The sequence below is a fragment of the Martes martes genome (genome assembly GCF_963455335.1).
Source record: "Martes martes genome assembly, chromosome: 11".
NCBI classification, from domain to species: domain Eukaryota; kingdom Metazoa; phylum Chordata; class Mammalia; order Carnivora; family Mustelidae; genus Martes; species Martes martes.
The window spans coordinates 47585796-47602675 of record NC_137899.1 but is presented as its reverse complement, the minus strand read 5'-3'; the positions used below and the strand labels follow the sequence as shown (position 1 = coordinate 47602675).

Here is a 16880-nt window from a genome sequence, read left to right as displayed (position 1 = left end):
AAGGGTCTCTTCTGTTTCGGGGCCCCAGAGATCATCTAATCAAATACCCGACTTTTATAGGTGAGAATCTAAGATTAAGCTCAGCTTGGATGAAAACTGAGGTCTCTTTTTTCTATGAAAAAAGCTATTTTATATGTTAAAACACTTCCTAAATTATCAAGGGACAAAGAGCTATAAAAATGTTAGGAGAAGCCAGTTAGGAGAATGGATTACCACTTAAAGTTGAAAAGGGCTCTTCCAAGAAATTCACAGTGAGGTTCAGGGCAGTGGTACTGCCGTTTTGGGTGCAGATGTGTAAGTGTGACACTGAGAAATGTACTTTGGGTGTTACTAATATGATGATGGCAACTGTGCACACAAGCTGGTGTGATCCAAGATAGTCAAATTATACACTAGCAGTAATAAAACTACAAGTATATCCTAACTGAGAGAAACGCATGAAGTTTATAGCTTGGGTCTATTTTCCAAATGATTTATAACTTTGCACACTTAATCTCTGTGCAGTTGCTAAGTTAATATAGCCTTAACAGAACCTTGACTGTGTGGCTCCATTTTCAAAATCCTTAGTGTCCCTTCTCCATGCAGGTGGCATAAACTCTTTTGGCTTTTTCTGATGTTTTCCCCCAAAATACTGTCCATGAAGAGGCAGTAAAATAAATGCTCAGGTGGGAATCAGATATCCTCAGGGTTGAATCCTGGCTTCACCGTTCACTGGCTGTGCACTGGGAGGAAATTCCACAGCCCGTGCAAGCCTCAGGCTAACTGAAGCAGCACAGGTCAGAGCAGGTCTCTGTACAATGCTGAGCGCAGAAAGGTTTGTGACGATGAGGAGGATGCTGATGTATATGGCTTAATGAGAAGGGCATCTAAAATGCTCTGGGCTCTCTTGTCTTCTCTGCTTTGCCCATGGGTTTGCAATGGTAGAGAATGCCTTTTATCCTTTTTACAAAGTTTAAAAGACCCAACTTAATCCCACCTTCTAGAGTCTAGCACAAGACCTTGCAATACTTCTTTTCAAGATAATAATGATTTGGGGTGCGTGGGTGGCTCAGTTGGTTAAGCGTCTGCCTTCAGCTCACATCATGATCTCAGGGTCCTGGGATGGAGTCCTGTATCCAGCTCCCGCTCAGCAGGGAGTCTGCTTCTCTGTCTGCCCCTCCCCCTTGTACTCTCTCCCTCTCTCTCTCAAAATAAATAAATAAAATCTTCAAAAAAATAATTATTAACAAGTATATCTGAACTTAGAGGGGCCTCTTATACTGAAAAAAAAAACAAACCTAAGTCAGATATTGCCCATTTCATTAAGATGATACTTGGTATTCATACTTGTCTTTTAATATTCTAAAATAGTTTAAAAGTATGAAATAGTATGGTGTAGTATATGTGTGATATATATCCCAAAATAGCCCCTAAAATCTCCTCAGGCAGGCTGTTTAGACTCATCCTATGTCCATCTGAAATCCTAGAAACTTTGTTTTCTGGGGGAATTAATTTGCCCCTGAAAAAATGTTTTCCCACACCCAATTAAAGACAAAAATAATTAGTGGAAGCTCTGTTCAGACAGAAGGGTAGATATATTAAAAATGACTCAATGTGTGTTCTATGGTAGGAAGAACTAAATCACTACTCCATTCTAAACCTATCAAAGAGAATAAAAACTTTGAAGTCTCACTTTGTATGATTTAAGTACTTGCCAATTCGTCATATGATATGATTGCCTCTCACATAAACATGACCTCTTCCCCACGTGCAGAAAACGGGATTATCTTCCCCAGCACATACGTCTGATTTGAGCTGAAGACGAGTCGCTCTCCTTTAGACGTCTGCCTGTGTACGTAACACTTACTGTGCCAAGGTCAATGATGAAGCAGTCGCCCTTGTTGAAACTGTCCCAACTAAGGGGAACTTCCGTAGCCCTGACCACTCTCCGACCCTTCACATGCAGGAGCCTCTTAGCGGTCAAGTCATTTGTGAGAACATGATTCAGTCCAGATGCCACGCCTCCAGCCTGGTCAGTGGGGGGTTAGACAGAAAACAAAACAAAAACAGATGAGGTTTCTAACTAGATACAAAAACATATAAAACCACAGGTGTACACGCCTAAACTGCCTGTCAGGCCAAGATAAAATAGCCACCTAATGGCATGTGAAACATTAAGTATGCAGAAGAGAATACCTTGGAAAAATCAACACTTTTTTTTTCTTTTAAGGCCTTTTGCCCTTCCTGTTTTAATCATTCAATTTAACATCAAAAGTATTTACTAAGAACCTTCAGTGGATAAAACCTGTGACATAAACGAAAAGAAGCAGTAGTTTGTGTCCTTTGGGAACGAATGATTCTAAAACCAGTTAAGTGAGAGGCAGACAAGATTTCTAGCAAGAAGAAGACAGGAGAGTAGAGGAGAGTCAGAGCTAACAAGAGCAAATGAGGAGAGAACTAGCCACCCCAAAAATTCCCATGTCCCACACTGTGTTAGGACACAGAAGTGGAGTTGAGTTCTGGCCAGGGATGGGTGGATCCCATTTATGATCTTTGTTTTAACATTATAAAAATTGTTTTTCCTTATTTCTCTCTGTCTCTTCTTTCTTTCTCTCCCTCTATCTTTTTTCTTTCTATGCCAGGCCCGAGTATTTATACCCTAAATTTGGTTGCATATCCAAAAACAAAACTATATGCAATTTTAAAAATGCTAAGGAAAATAATGAACCATATCAAATACATCTCCCTGTCTTCTTTGAAACCAGCTTTTACCTTTTCACTTTTTCCTTTAATTAAATGCTAGAAATTATATCTTTATTTATTTCCACAATTAATTATGAGGTAATGTGCATAATAACGATGCAGTGTTAGCAAATCACTTTTATTGCTCGAAGGCCTCCTATATTAATACGGCAAGAAAATTAGCACTATAAGAAACCTATAAAATGATTAAGCATATGACTCTTCCTTTTAGCCCAGGTCATGGCCTTAGGGTCATGAAATCGAGCCCCAAATCGGGCTCCCTGCTCAGTGTGGGGTCTGCTTGTCCCTCTCCCTCTGCTCTTCTCCCTGTGCATGCTCTCTCTCTCAAGCAAATAAAATATTCTTAAAAAGTTTATTCATAAACATATATAATACATCCAAAGAAAGACATTAAGCTGCCTATGTAACTATTAGCACATGTTTGAAATTTCCACTATTTTTTTTTTTAAGTTATTTACTTATTTGTCAGAGAGAGAGCACATAAGCAATGGGAGTGGCAGGCAGAAGGAGAAGCAGGCTCCCCACTGAGCAAGAAGCCCAATGCAGAAATCGATCCCAGGACCCTGGAATCATGACCTGAGTTGAAGGCAGACACTTAACCACCTCAGCCACTCAGATGTCCCGAAATTTCCACTGACTTTAAATTACCACCATTCTCCAGGAAAAGACCTTCATGAATAGAAAGGTTTTATTACTATAAGCTAAAAGCTGACTTCAGGAAAATTGTAACCACAAATTTTATGAAATATATAACAATTTCTCAGTCCATAATTTTATCAAGGTTGCCATAAATAAAGTATTATACAATAAAAATAAACACAAGTTTTCATCCACATATTACTGTTTTCGGCCATTTCACTTTTTAAAAAAATAAGTACCTTGTGATCTGATAAACAGTGTAAGAACATTTGATCTGAAAAAAGTTACAAAATATAAAACAGACTGAGGATACTTATATAACATTTAAGCTACTGTCATATGTGATATCTATATATATGTATATATATCACAGAGTGATATATTTAACATTTAACAGTATTTTTAAAAAATTTTATTTATTTGACAGACAGAGATCACAAGTAGGCAGAGAGGCAGGCAGAGAGAGAGGGGGAAGCAGGCTTCCCACTCAGCAGAGAGCCCAATGCAGAGCTCGATCCCAGGACCCTGGGATCATGACCTGAGCCAAAGGCAGAGGCTTTAACCCACTGAGCCACCCAGGTGCCCCTTTAAAAGTATTTTAAAAATTAATTTTGTCTTAATAAAATTTGATGTAAAAAGGCAAAAAGAAAAACTAAGTTTCATATATGTTGGTACTTCATAGTAAGTATTTCTGGAATAGTGTTTGAATTAACCCTAAAAACTCCCAGTCTCTTTCTACCTTTGCACAGCAGAATGAAAGCAAAGTGGATGATCCTTTAAATCATTGACACTATTAACACAGTTTTGCTGACTGATGGATGTTTGTCAGTTGCTATTTACAATCATGGCTGAGAGCCAGGTCTTACTGAGCTTGGGAAAGAGATTTAATATAAGGAAGTAGAGGTAAGGGACACCTGGGTGGCTCAGTTGGTTAAGTGTCTGCCTTTGGCTCGGGTCATTATCTCAGGGTCCTGGGATGGAGCCCCAAGTTGGACTCCCTGCTCAGTGGGAAGTCTGCTTCTCCCTCTCCCTCTGCCTGCCGTTTCCCCTGCTTGTGTGCTCGGGCTCTCTCTCTCTCTCTGACAAGTAAATAAATAAGATCTTGAAAAAGAAAAAGAAAAAAAAGGAAGTAGTGGTAAATATTACTCCTCTAGAACTTCCTGAGCCTAAAAAGCCTCGTAAAAAGAAACCTCGGGTCCATTAAATGACATGAGAAGATGGTCTTAATGTTGCTTCGCTGAATCTTTACCCTACACATGGCCACCTAATATGGCTGTTGCTGTCTTGGTAATGGTGGGCTTTGTCAAATTGTGTCCATCCCAAACAGACATGAAACCCTGTTTCACAGAGTAATCTTAAATAAAACAATTCACCTTGATATTTGAGCCATTTATTTATACTGAGAGCATCATAGTATAGTGATTACCAGTTTAGGCACTGAAGGTAGATGGTCACCCAGTCACATATCCACTATTAGAACTTGTTAAGTTACATAATTTCTCAAAGCTTTTGTTCACTTATCTTAATAGGGTGACAATGATAGAAACTGCACCACGGGTGTTATTTAGATAAAATGAAATAATATACATGAAGTGCTTAACACACTCTTGTAAGTATGAAATTAAGTACAACATTTGCCATTCTGGGGTACCTGGGGAGCTTAGTTGGTTAAGCATCTGACTCTTGATTTCAGCTCAGGTCATGATCTCAGGGTCATGAGATAGAGCCCAGTGTCAAGCTCTGAGCTCAACATGGAGTTTGGTTGAGATTCTCTCTCTCCCTCTGTCTCTGCCCCTCCCGCCAGTTGTATTCTCTCTCTCTCTCTCTACTCTCTCAAAATTAATAAATAATATCTTTAGAAAAATAGTCTTTACTCTTCTGGGTGGCAAATTATCTTTGCTTCCAAATCTCTTATCAAGTATTTTGCAACTGCACACATTGTCATCTGCTCAATGTCACTAACGATAAGACAGTGAGCAGATTTTTTTTGCTGATAAATTTGACCTTCATTTGCAAATATCCTCTTACAAAAAATGCTGATTTTTAAATGATTTTGATCTTGATAATTAGAAGATAATTACTTTATAACTGTAAAATTGCTTTTTCATGTTCACTTTTAAATATATATCCGAAGTCTGATTTCAGAGGTCCTGCTGATAGCCAGAAGGATTAATAATATCACAAGTTCCTACTGACTGTATATGCACTATATACGTATTTTATTATTTAATTTGATCCTTAATCCTTACAACACCTATATGAGGAAGCTGTTGTTATATCCGTTATATATTTGAGGAAACTAAGCACAGAAAGCTTACATACTTGCCTGAGGTAAACAAGTCATATGGAACAGAAATGGGTTCATAACCGGGATGATGTCCTATTACATGCTTTCAGTAACTATAAGACCCAGCTTATTCAAAATGTTGTTTCATTGACATAAAGGAAGTTTGAGAATCATTTGGCATAAACTGTAGAAACTCACGTGAATTAAATAAAATGAGAAGTCACACATTATTTCCTACTTAGGGTTGTTTATAACCTAGAGTAAAAAAAAAAATCACTTCAAGAGAAAAGGGGATTTATGAGTGTTTATCCTCATCTCAACAGACATCACAAAATATTCACTAAGGCTCTGATCAGGCAAAAGTATAAATAAACCCTACCATTGTAGTAGATAAATTTAATATATATTCAGAATTCTAGTTTAGCTCTGAGGTCTTAGGTCTTCAGTAAGCTAACAGGCTCAAAGGGTAAGGTGTTGGGGTCTGCAGAAGACCCATTGGAGCATGTCTGGTTTTGAAAAGGATTGCTACTGAAAAGTTTGTCGAGGGAGGTATTTCTCACATGGTAACTGAACACTCTTGGAGGCAGGGAAGATCGTGAAGGGTGGCCAGTCCACAAGGGCCATAGACCCATAAAGGGTCTATTACCATAGAAGGTAATATCTTTCATTGAAGGTTGCCTTAAAAGAAGGGAGCTTCCCTATGACCCTGCAATTACACTACTGGGTATTTACCCCAAAGACACAGATGTAGTGAAAAGAAGGGCCATCTGTACCCCAATGTTTATAGCAGCAATGGCCACGACCAAACTGTGGAAAGAACCAAGATATCCTTCAACAGACGAATGGATAAGGAAGATGTGGTCCACATACACTATGGAGTATTATGCCTCCGTCAGAAAGGATGAATACCCAACTTTTGTAGCAACATGGATGGGACTGGAAGAGATTATGCTGAGTGAAATAAGTCAAGCAGAGAGAGTCAATTATCATATGGTTTCACTTATTTGTGGAGCATAACAAATAATATGGAGGACAAGGGTAGATGGAGAGGAGAAGGGAGTTGAGGGAAATTGGAAGGGGAGGTGAACCATGAGAGACTATGGACTCTGAAAAACAACCTGAGGGTTTTGAAGGGGCAAGGGGTGGGAGGCTGGGGGAGACAGGTGGTGGGTATTATGAAGGGCACGTACTGCATGGAGCACTGGGTGTGGTGCATAAACAATGAATTCTGTTACGCTGAAAAGAAATAAGAAAAAAAAAAAAAAAGAAGGGAGCAACTTAACTTGTTTTCATTTCTTTTTCTCCCAGAGGAAAGCCGGTTAATGATTAGTGTTTCAGGCCAAAACACATAAATTGTGTGCACGTGTGTATAGCAGTGTAGGTATACTTGACTTGGTGAGGCTGAACCACACATATATTTAACTCAATGGTTCGCTTCATTTGCATCATTTCCAAGATCAAACCACACTATTTGGAAGATGTGTGTATAGTTTTTTCTAGTAACTGGAATTATAGTTGTTACAAATATTGCATCACGATATTCTAGAACAATTGAGATTCCCAAGTCTTGGGTCATCTGCAGCAACTTCAGAGGTTCTCTAGAACGGCATTAACAAAAATTGCGAATACCCAAGTTGCCAATATTTAATTATTGAAAGAATTCCACAAAATTTTAAAGGGCTTTCTTGTGACATTACTGAAAGCTCTTAACTTTATTAAAAATTAACCTATTAAATGAAATCAATCTAGAACGTTTCACATACTTCACATATTACATCCATGTTCCATAAACACATATTGAGCACCTCCTATGTATCCAGCAGGTACTGGTATATCATCAGTAAACAAAACAGATTGAAACAAAAACAAAACAAAAAACCCAGTCCTCAATGAACTTTCCTTCTCTGAAGACATGAGGTGTGGATGGATAGGAAGAGAAAGGGCGTCATAATGGAAATAGTTCAAATGCGATACCTTGTATTTCAGGCCTCCTTTGAAATAGCCAACAAAGTCAGTAGATTCATAGCCTTGAAATTCTCTACTCTGCACTGGCTTGCCACCCAAGTAGTCATCCATCTGAACAGTGAAGATGGCAGCCGCTGTGCTTTCATCCTGAGTACACTCCTTTCCTGAAACAGCAAAACACAGCACTTCATTTACCAAGCAAGGAAAACAACTAAGACAGAATTTTTGGTACGAAAAGCTCTGAAATTTTCTTTGAATTTCTTGAATTATATATACATCAACACAATAAATCGTTTTCAGCAGAACAATCTTTTGACAGAAATGTTGTAATATAAAATATTATTTTGTTAATAGCTACAAGAATTGTTTTGTTCTTGTTTTTCAATTTTTTTTAAGATTATTTATTTATTTATTTATTGGACAGACAGAGATCACAAGTAGGCAGAGAGGCAGGCAGAGAGAGAGAAGAGGAAGCAGGCTCCCCGCTGAGCAGAGAGCCTGATGTGGGGCTCAATCCCAGGACCCTGGGATCATGACCTGAGCTGAAGGCAGAGGCTTTAACCATTGAGCCACCCACGTGCCCCTTGCTTTTCAATTCTTTTAAAAAACTGTTTAAAAGAAGCACCACTGGGGGCGCCTGGGTGGTGCAGTCGGTTAAGCGTCCGACTCTTGGTTTCGGCTCAGGTCATGATTTCAGGGGCATGGGATGGAACCCCATGTTGGGCTCCATGTTCCATGCAGAGTCTGCTTGGGACCATCTCTCTCCCTCCTTCTCTCTCTCTCTCTCTCTCTAAAATAAATAAATAAATAAGTCTTTTAAAAAAAATTCACACACACACAACACTGATGTCTGTATATGTTCAAGAAGATATAGCACTATATTCTAGTAGGATACAGATTCATTTGCTAATCAGAGCAGACTATGAGAATGGTTTCCAATTGTTTTAGCCTCTATTAGCATCAGTCTGCTAATATGTTAATATTTGTAAGGAATATGAACATCATAGGCCACAGATAAATAGCTTTAGAAAAGCAAGTGGTTTTTAGAATGGGAAAATGAATATCACTTGACCTTATCCCTAGTTTTTAGTCGTAGTGCCCTCACTTCATTAGCTTATTGGGTGTAAGATTATATTCTCTAAGTGGAAAGGGAGGGTAAGAGAAAGATGCTAACATCTGTTGAATGTGAATGTAGGTATTATTAACCCAAGAATTTAACACACAACACACATTTAATTTTCACAATTCTAGTATAAATCCCATCCGGGCAACCTCACTCAGGTAAAAAAAGCAATCCTCCAGAACCGCCGTCTTCCGTGTACACGAGGATCTGAGCCAGCCCTGAGGGAAACTCAAATTTTAGAAAGCACACTTCAAAACTCTTACTACATCTGAGCTGTGTAAAAATCATAAATAATTCTAGAAATAATAACAGCCGACATTTATACATTTATAGTATCCTTGATATGGGTCAGATACGGTGCTAGTGGTTTACATGGATGATCTCATTTAATCTTCAAGCAAACACATGCAGCAAAAGTATTTTCTACCATGTACAACAGAAGCAGTAAAGGCTTCGACAGGCCAAGTAACTTCATAAAGTTGATCTTTGGTAGAACATGACACAGAGGCGTGTTTCTGTGATTCTGGAGCACAGGTTCTTAGAAACTACAACACCAATCAATAGTTTTTTTATACTCAGACTCTCATCAGCAGTAACATATTGTGGTGATTAGGTTATGCTATTTTTCTTCCACGAGTAACTGATGTAGAAAATTTAGAAGCCGTAATAAAACTACAGTTCACAGGAAACCCCAACTGAGAGCATTCACCAAAGCGGAAGAAAGGGAAACAGCTATATTAATGAAAGAATTGGATTTCTTTACATTCTTCCCTTACTTTCAAAGAGAACCTGTGTAGCAACTTATCGTCTCAGGAAAAAAAATCCACTAGCTGTAGGAGTATTTGACATAGTATCAATTTTGCAAACTTGTTGTGGTCAAAGGAAAAAAAACAACACCACCTATGCAACTTTGCAGTCTGAAAAAACCCTAGTGCCATTCTGCCCACTTTCCCATCTATAAATGAAAATACGAATAAGGACACAGATGTAGATTTGCACAGAGATGTTTTAGAGGGAAATTTAAATCAAGGTTAATATCAAAAGCATTAAGCATAATGTGTTTGACATAAACATTCTTACTTGAGCACAAGTTGAAACGCAGATTTCTTTAGATGGATGTAAATGGACAGGCATGCAATTAATGAGCGAACTGGAATTAAGTTAATTAAATTATGCTATCGTCTTTTGATGCTTGTGTACTGAGCTGGACTAAGGAATATCAGTATGAATAAACTAGAATCCTTGTTCTAAAGAAGTTGAAAGATCCTAAAGAAGCCAATACCAGCTTTTGAATGTGAAAACTAGAATGCAATTCAATATCATGATGCAATTTAGCAATGTTTGGAAACATATGCACTTGCTCTATGAATTCTGCTTATGACTTCATTTATTTTCCCTTTTCTGATATCTTGTACTAATGTCTTTCAAGTTATGATATGTTCTTTTGTGTTATGTTATTTTATATTTTGTTGCTTTACATTATATTTGTACATACATGGCAAATTTCCTAAAATTGTTTTAAGGATGTGATGACAGGTACATGATCTACATGCTAAAAGTTATAGAATGTTAATGAAAAAAAAGCAAAGACCTTAATAAATATAAAGACACAGTGTTCAAAAAAAATAAAAGGCATAATGTTCATGGACTGTAAGACCCAATATAATAAAGATGTCAATTTTCCCCAAGTTGATCCACAAGTTTAACACTATTCCTATAAAAATCATAGGAAGGTTTATTATGGGTTATTTGTTTATTGTAAAATTTATATGAAAAGGCACAGTCCCTGAAAGAGTTAAAACATCTTGATAAAAATAAGATCAGAGGAATAACTCTATCTGATACTAAGGTTTCCTGAAAGAGTTAAAACATCTTGATAAAAATAAGATCAGAGGAATAACTCTATCTGATACTAAGGTTTACTATACAGGTACAGTAATTAACACAGAATTGTATTGGTAGGAGGAGACACATAGATCGATGAACCAAATTTCCTCCAATGATCACATTTTTCAAACTAGAGTATAGTCTGGTATACCACAATATACTAAAGCAGGATCATGGATGCACAGTACAGCACAGAATGCAAAAACCAGTATATTGACACTGATATAATCCACTTACTTTTCTCATATTTCTCCAATTTTCCTTGTACTCATCAATGTGCAGTTAGTTCTCTAAATCACCTGTAAACTCACATATTCATTATCCCAGTCAAGATACTATATAGTTATATCATCAAAAAATCCATTATGTTGCTCTTTTGTAACTACCCCCATCTCCTCCTCCCCACCCCATCCTTAACCTCTGATAACAACAAGTCTAAACTTGTTATTTGAAAAATGTTATATAAATGGGATCATACAGTATGAAACCTTTTGGCATTGGTCTTTTTCTCTCAGAATAATTTACTGGGGATTCATCCGAGTTGTATGCATCAATAGTTTGTTCCTTTTTCTTGCTGAGTAATATTCTCTGTTACAGATATGCCACAACTTGATTAATCAGTCACTTGTGGAAGGATATCTGGACCGAATCAAGTTTTCACTTATTCAGATAAGGCTGCTATGGACATGTATAGGCTTTTACATGAATATAAATTTTCATTTCTCTGGAATAAATGCCCATGAATGCAATTGCTGGGTCATATGGTAGTTGCAAGTTTAGTTTTGTAAAAAACTGTCAAACTCTTCTTCATAATGGTTGTACCACTTTATATTCTCCCCCAAGCAATGTATAACAATCCAGTTTCTCAGCGTCCTCAGCAGCCCTATTTATATATAATAAGTTCCTCGAATTGTACTGTATATTGTAACCCAATTCTTTGGATTCCCAGTGTCTTGCATAGAACCTAGCACAGACTAGATATACCACAAATGTTTGCTGCTCTTAAATACAGTTATGTAAAATTTAAAACTGGAAAAGAGAGATGAGGAGGGAGGGTGTTTGTAGCTTATGTCCAGCATGTGACTGAGTAGCTTTATCATCCAGCTGTGCTCAGAGACAGGAGACTCCAAGTAACGAGAAGCAGAAGTCGGTACATCTAAACTGCTCGGTACAGAACTGAAATGGCTTTTATGGAAGGACCAGTGCAACACCTTTTAAGTTATATGCAACAAATTCTTACTTTGTAAAATAAATAAAGGAAAAAATAGTAAAAGGAAATAATCTGAGATATGCAAGGGTATCATAGAAAGCCTCTAAGAGAGAGGGCAGGAGAGATGACTCTTCCTCTCCTCTATTTTCTGTCCTGCTGCTTCTTGCTTCCCCTTTCCTCCTCTTACATGTCCTGTTTCTTGATTTTCATCCAGGTACTTCTCCAACCCAGTCTGAGTCTAACTTCATTCCCCTCCATCTTCCTTCCAACTGATTTCCTTTAGTTGACTTCCTTTCCCCCTGAACTTTCAGCTCTCCCTCTTAGAACTTTTCCTCAATCTGCCTCTCTGATTAATTCTCATGAATTCATCCAAATATAGGTCTTAGGGTAGAAGATTTTGGATGAAATCCAGCTTGCTTCAGGGAACTAAAGTAGGAAGAGCTGTCAAACAATTTCATCTAAAGGCCAAGTGGACCATTTTACTCTAAACTTTTCCATGCTCCCCATGATTCTCTCTTGGACAAAATCCTTCCAATTACTATCATTTTCCTCTTTTCTTTCAAAGCTTCTCTCCTTCCCTGCTTCCCCATAACTACAGACACTGTGTCTTTCATAGCGTTTAGCTGTTCTACCTGTGTTATTATATCACTTGTCTTATTCTATCTTTGAGATTACAAACTTTCAGAGAAAGTCCATAAATTATTCACATGCAAAAATGCCTTACACAATGCTGGGCACATTGAATAACTACTAAATGAATTAACTTATTAATTAACACACTATTAAGTTCAGTTTTAGGAGACCTTTAAAAGCATGAAGTGTTTCTGCCCAAAGCATTTCCTATTACAGTTTTCGAAACTGGTGAGCACTAAATGAATAATGGGTTAATGCGCATCTATAAACCATAAAAAGCAATTTAATGAGTGAGTTTCTTTGGGTAAGAAAGAACCTACAGAATAACCACCCCCCAAAAACAAACAAACAAAACCCACAAACTGTGTTCAAAGCCTCTTGCAGTCCTCTGACAAACTTAACTGTTGTCTACAACAAGATATGAAGTGCCCTCGCTTCTTAATTCACCAAAATTACAAATGTGGCATTTCAGACACTTTTATTCATTCTAGATCCAAGTTCCAAATAGAAAGACCAAGATGAGGACATTACTATTCTATCTGGCATCATTCATTCATGAACATGGTTTTATATTAAGGTTTCAGTGATTTCTGGTATAAAATGTAAATAGATCACTCTTTATCATAGGAATAGTGACACTACACTGGGAAACCAAAATGTGTTTGGAAACTCTGCTTGAGTTTGGTCAAGCAAGCACAAAATTTTAACCTCAAACGCTATAATAAAAACAATCCATCTCCCTCTTTGTATTTCTCACTGGGAGTGTCTCAGGTGTTCCCCACCATTGAGAACAACCCTTCTTAATGGTTTCTGCCATTTCATTTCTTAAAATCTTCAAAAGTTAGAAATAAAAACGACGGCTTTTCAAGGACTCCCAAATGCATATATATGCGTGTGGTTTTGTGTGGTCTCCCCGCAGGCTCAGGAATAAAGCTAAAAATAACAAACTCGAAGTCCGGGAGAGGCAAACCAGTTTGAAAAGAAGGCCGTAGGTCTCGGATAACCGGCACGTTGTTAGACCGGGTGTGCCCACTGGCCCAGGATCTTACAGGGAGAGGCTGGGCATTCAGGATGTTGACGAGTAAAAGTAGAAGGTGGAAAATTAGAACACACAAGGCCCAGTATTCTGACAACCTGGCGCAAGTGCAGCCCAAAATAATTGCTACTGCTGGAGAAGCTGTTTTGTTTTACACTGTGTCCTTGTTCAAATAGATAAGTAGCAATAATAAAAATAACTACTAGAAAAAAGAAACTCATTTAAATAACACATAGGCCATAGAAAGCTATTTATTTATATTGACAAGGTCTGTATTTTTTTTTCTCTTTTCCATCCAGGGTCGCCAACATCCTGACCAGCAGGAGTTTCTGTTAGCTGGCTGTGTGAGCAGTGTGGAGCGAGTGGATTCTGACTTAAAGTCGCCCAGAGCATTAACTGCCTAAATGTGTGGAGAAATATAAGCTGGGGCCCAAGGGCAAAAAATAAAAACAAATTAACCAGAGACAAGGGCGGCGGGGTGTGTATGGGGTGGGGGAGTACTTCTCGCCAGCTGCGGAGGATGCCTACAAACTTGTTTGACTTCATCTCCTTCCTGACGGGGAGATCAGGACTGAACTTGTCGGAAGGTGAGCGGGACTTGGCCAGAGCCAGGGTGCGCTAAGCAGCGGCCCTGGGCAGGAGCGGGGTTTCCAACTGGAAGGTGCAAGGGACAGAAGCTAAAGAAACCAGCCTCCAAGGCCGGGAGACCGCCCTAACAGAGGTCAAAGCCCGTGGGGCAAGACTGCTCCCGACAGCTCTGTGCCCCGCGTTTGCAGCGGTGTTTGCACAGCGGACTCCGGCATGGGGAAGGCGGCCTTCCCAAAGACGGCCGCCCGGAGGGGACACGACAGGCGCGACGGGTCCCCAGGCCCTTCCCGGTTGCGGCTCCCCTCTCCCCCGACCCCACGCGCACCTCCAGCCTGCCAGTCTCAGCCTCCCGCGGCCTCGCCCCTCCCCGACCTGAGCGCGTCGGGGTCCCGCTGCCTGCGCTCCCTTACCCAGCCAGAAGTGCAGGCGGTAGGTGAAGCCCTGGCCCGCCTTGGCCGTGTGCAGCACCAGGTAGGCATCCCCGACGTAGAAGTCGCCGTAAGCGCTCTGGGGCACCGGCACGAGCTCGAGCTTCTCGACCCGCCAGACCTGCAGCCCAGCCTGCTTGCCAGCTCGGGCGAACTCCTCGTGGTACAGCCCCTGGGACATGGCTCGGACAGGCTCTGCTCCAGCAAAGGGGTGTGCGACCCAGTCGATCTTGGAGTCGGACTAATCCGAGACCTGCAGGAGGGACCCTGTTGGCCGCGGTTTTATAGGAGTCGCCCTGCGGGGAGGCGGGGCTCGGAAGCAGGAGGGGCTAAGTGCCGGAGCCCCAGTCGCCGGGAGTGGGGGGTCCCTTCGCGTTCTCATTGCTGCGCCTCGTACCGAACTCCTGCGCGCTACTCCGAGTTAGTAGGAGAATCAGAATCTCAGAAATCGAGAGATGCGGAGGGAATTTACAGCAATTCCTGAAAATGCCTCCTCGTCTAAGGAAGGACATTTCTTTCTGGTAACACGTGGAGGAAATCAACAATTTAAATTCCAGTGGGCGCATACTTCTTTTAAAAAAAGAAAAAAAGAAAAGAAAAAGTCTGTCCAAGCAACAGTCATCGTCATCACCAACTCCTTCATTTCATTGGCCCGTCTCTCCATGCCTGATAGCTGAAATTTCTGTCTTGATCGTTCCAATTTGAAAATGCCGTGAAAAACAAAAATGTCAGCTTTCTTGGAAAGGATGAAGAGCTGGAAGGCTGATGGTCCCGGGCAGGGGACTCAGCTCTTGTAAATCCCCTGGGCTTCAGAAGCTGCGGTAAAGCTCTTTACCACCTGCCGCCTTTGGCTGTGCGGTATTATGCGCAGTTTGCCTTGTGAGTTACCTGGTACCTGGCTTCAAGGGGCCGATTTCTCATTGTTTACCTTACAGTTTTTGCTTTTGCAGCACTGTACCATACATGTTGATATTTACTCCTTATTTTGCGTTCTTTTAACCACAGCTGGTATGGCAAAGGATTTTGTTATTGAAAAAGCAAATTGCTCAGGATCTGAAGATTTAAGAAAACTGATTTTTATGCATGTGCATTTTCTTTCACTGTTTCCCAAATTACAAGAGTCCCCAGAAGGTCCCTAATCATGTACAATTCAATTTTTCCTTAATTTATGTTTTTATGTAGGTATTACATGACTACAGGAAAAAATGTACAAAAATACAAAGTTGTGAAATAAAAAATTTAACTTAATTTCACCTGCTACCCAATTGCTTTCCCCAGAGGCAGCTAAGTTACCAGTTTCTTATGTATTTTTCCAAAAATACTCTTTTAGCTACAAGAATATAGGTAATATTTCTATTTTCTAATATAAATGGCATTATAACACTGTTCTTAAAGAATATATCAATATATATTAATACACAGTGCTCCTAGAGCTGCCTTTTTTGATACTGTGGTAAACAGAAATATCATCTTATAAATGTACTGTAGCTTATTTAAACTGTCCAAGTTCATAGACATTTAAGATTTTTCTGTCTTTTGCTAATACAATGTTGTAAACAACATTTTTGAACATACTTCTTTATACACATCCATTATTGTAACTGAGTTAAATTCCTAGAAATATAATTGCTGGAGGGATTGGAATTAAATGTATGTGATGATAATTATGAAACCAGTCACTACAATTTATTGTTCTGCAGTGATGGGCTATGGCACATCAATTCCTTCCTACATCTCTTGGTTCTGAGGCTTTTGGCAAGTTAGCAAATTGTAGTAAGTCTCAGGCTCCTCATCTAAAAAATGTGAAAACAATAGTATTTACCATAAAGACTGTTATTTGGATGAGATGAGATGACACACTAAAGCATGTGTCTGTTACATAGAAAATGCTCACTCATCAAAAGCTATTATTTTTGTGGCAGTCAGCTTTCTGTTGCTCCTGTAGGTACTTTCTCCACCATTCTTCAGCCTGCAGTTTTCCCTCAGGGCTGACTTGCATGGATTAAAGCAACTGGTCTTTGATAACCTCAAGCTTAGGGTTCGGTTGGAAATCAAAAGGAGAAAGGAGAGTGAGGTCAGAATATTTGAGGTGGTCCCTTCTACCAAAAGTCACTGTAACTCTATGTCACTTTTTCTCTTTTTAGTTTCCAGCAACCAGATGCATTATCCTTCTTAGTTTTTCTGTCCCTCTACTTCTATGTATAGCCTACTAAAACAAAACAAAACCCCAAAAACTTCTGGCCTTTTCCTATTTTGTGAGTATCATGTGCTTATAGGTTGAGATCTGATTGATAAATATCATTAGCTATATTCTATTTTTTCCCCCCTCCTGACCAAAACAA

The 16880-nt window shown here is 39.3% G+C and overlaps 1 protein-coding gene across 2 annotated transcripts in view; it reads right to left on the bottom strand.

Annotated features, from left to right (window-relative positions):
- SCIN (scinderin) overlaps window positions 1–16880 on the bottom strand; it is a 99188-nt gene that overhangs the window by 77729 nt on the left and 4579 nt on the right. The window contains exons 1-3 of one of the 2 annotated variants that reach the window (XM_080819076.1): window positions 14521–14836; window positions 7643–7797; window positions 1847–2008 (exon numbers count right to left, since the gene is read on the bottom strand). In XM_080819076.1, the coding sequence (XP_080675202.1) occupies window positions 1847–2008; window positions 7643–7797; window positions 14521–14719 (516 nt within the window). In that variant the 5' untranslated portion in view covers window positions 14720–14836. Of the gene's footprint in view, window positions 1–1846; window positions 2009–7642; window positions 7798–14520; window positions 14837–16880 lie in introns of those variants that run through there. The other variant, XM_080819077.1, reaches the window with a different exon arrangement.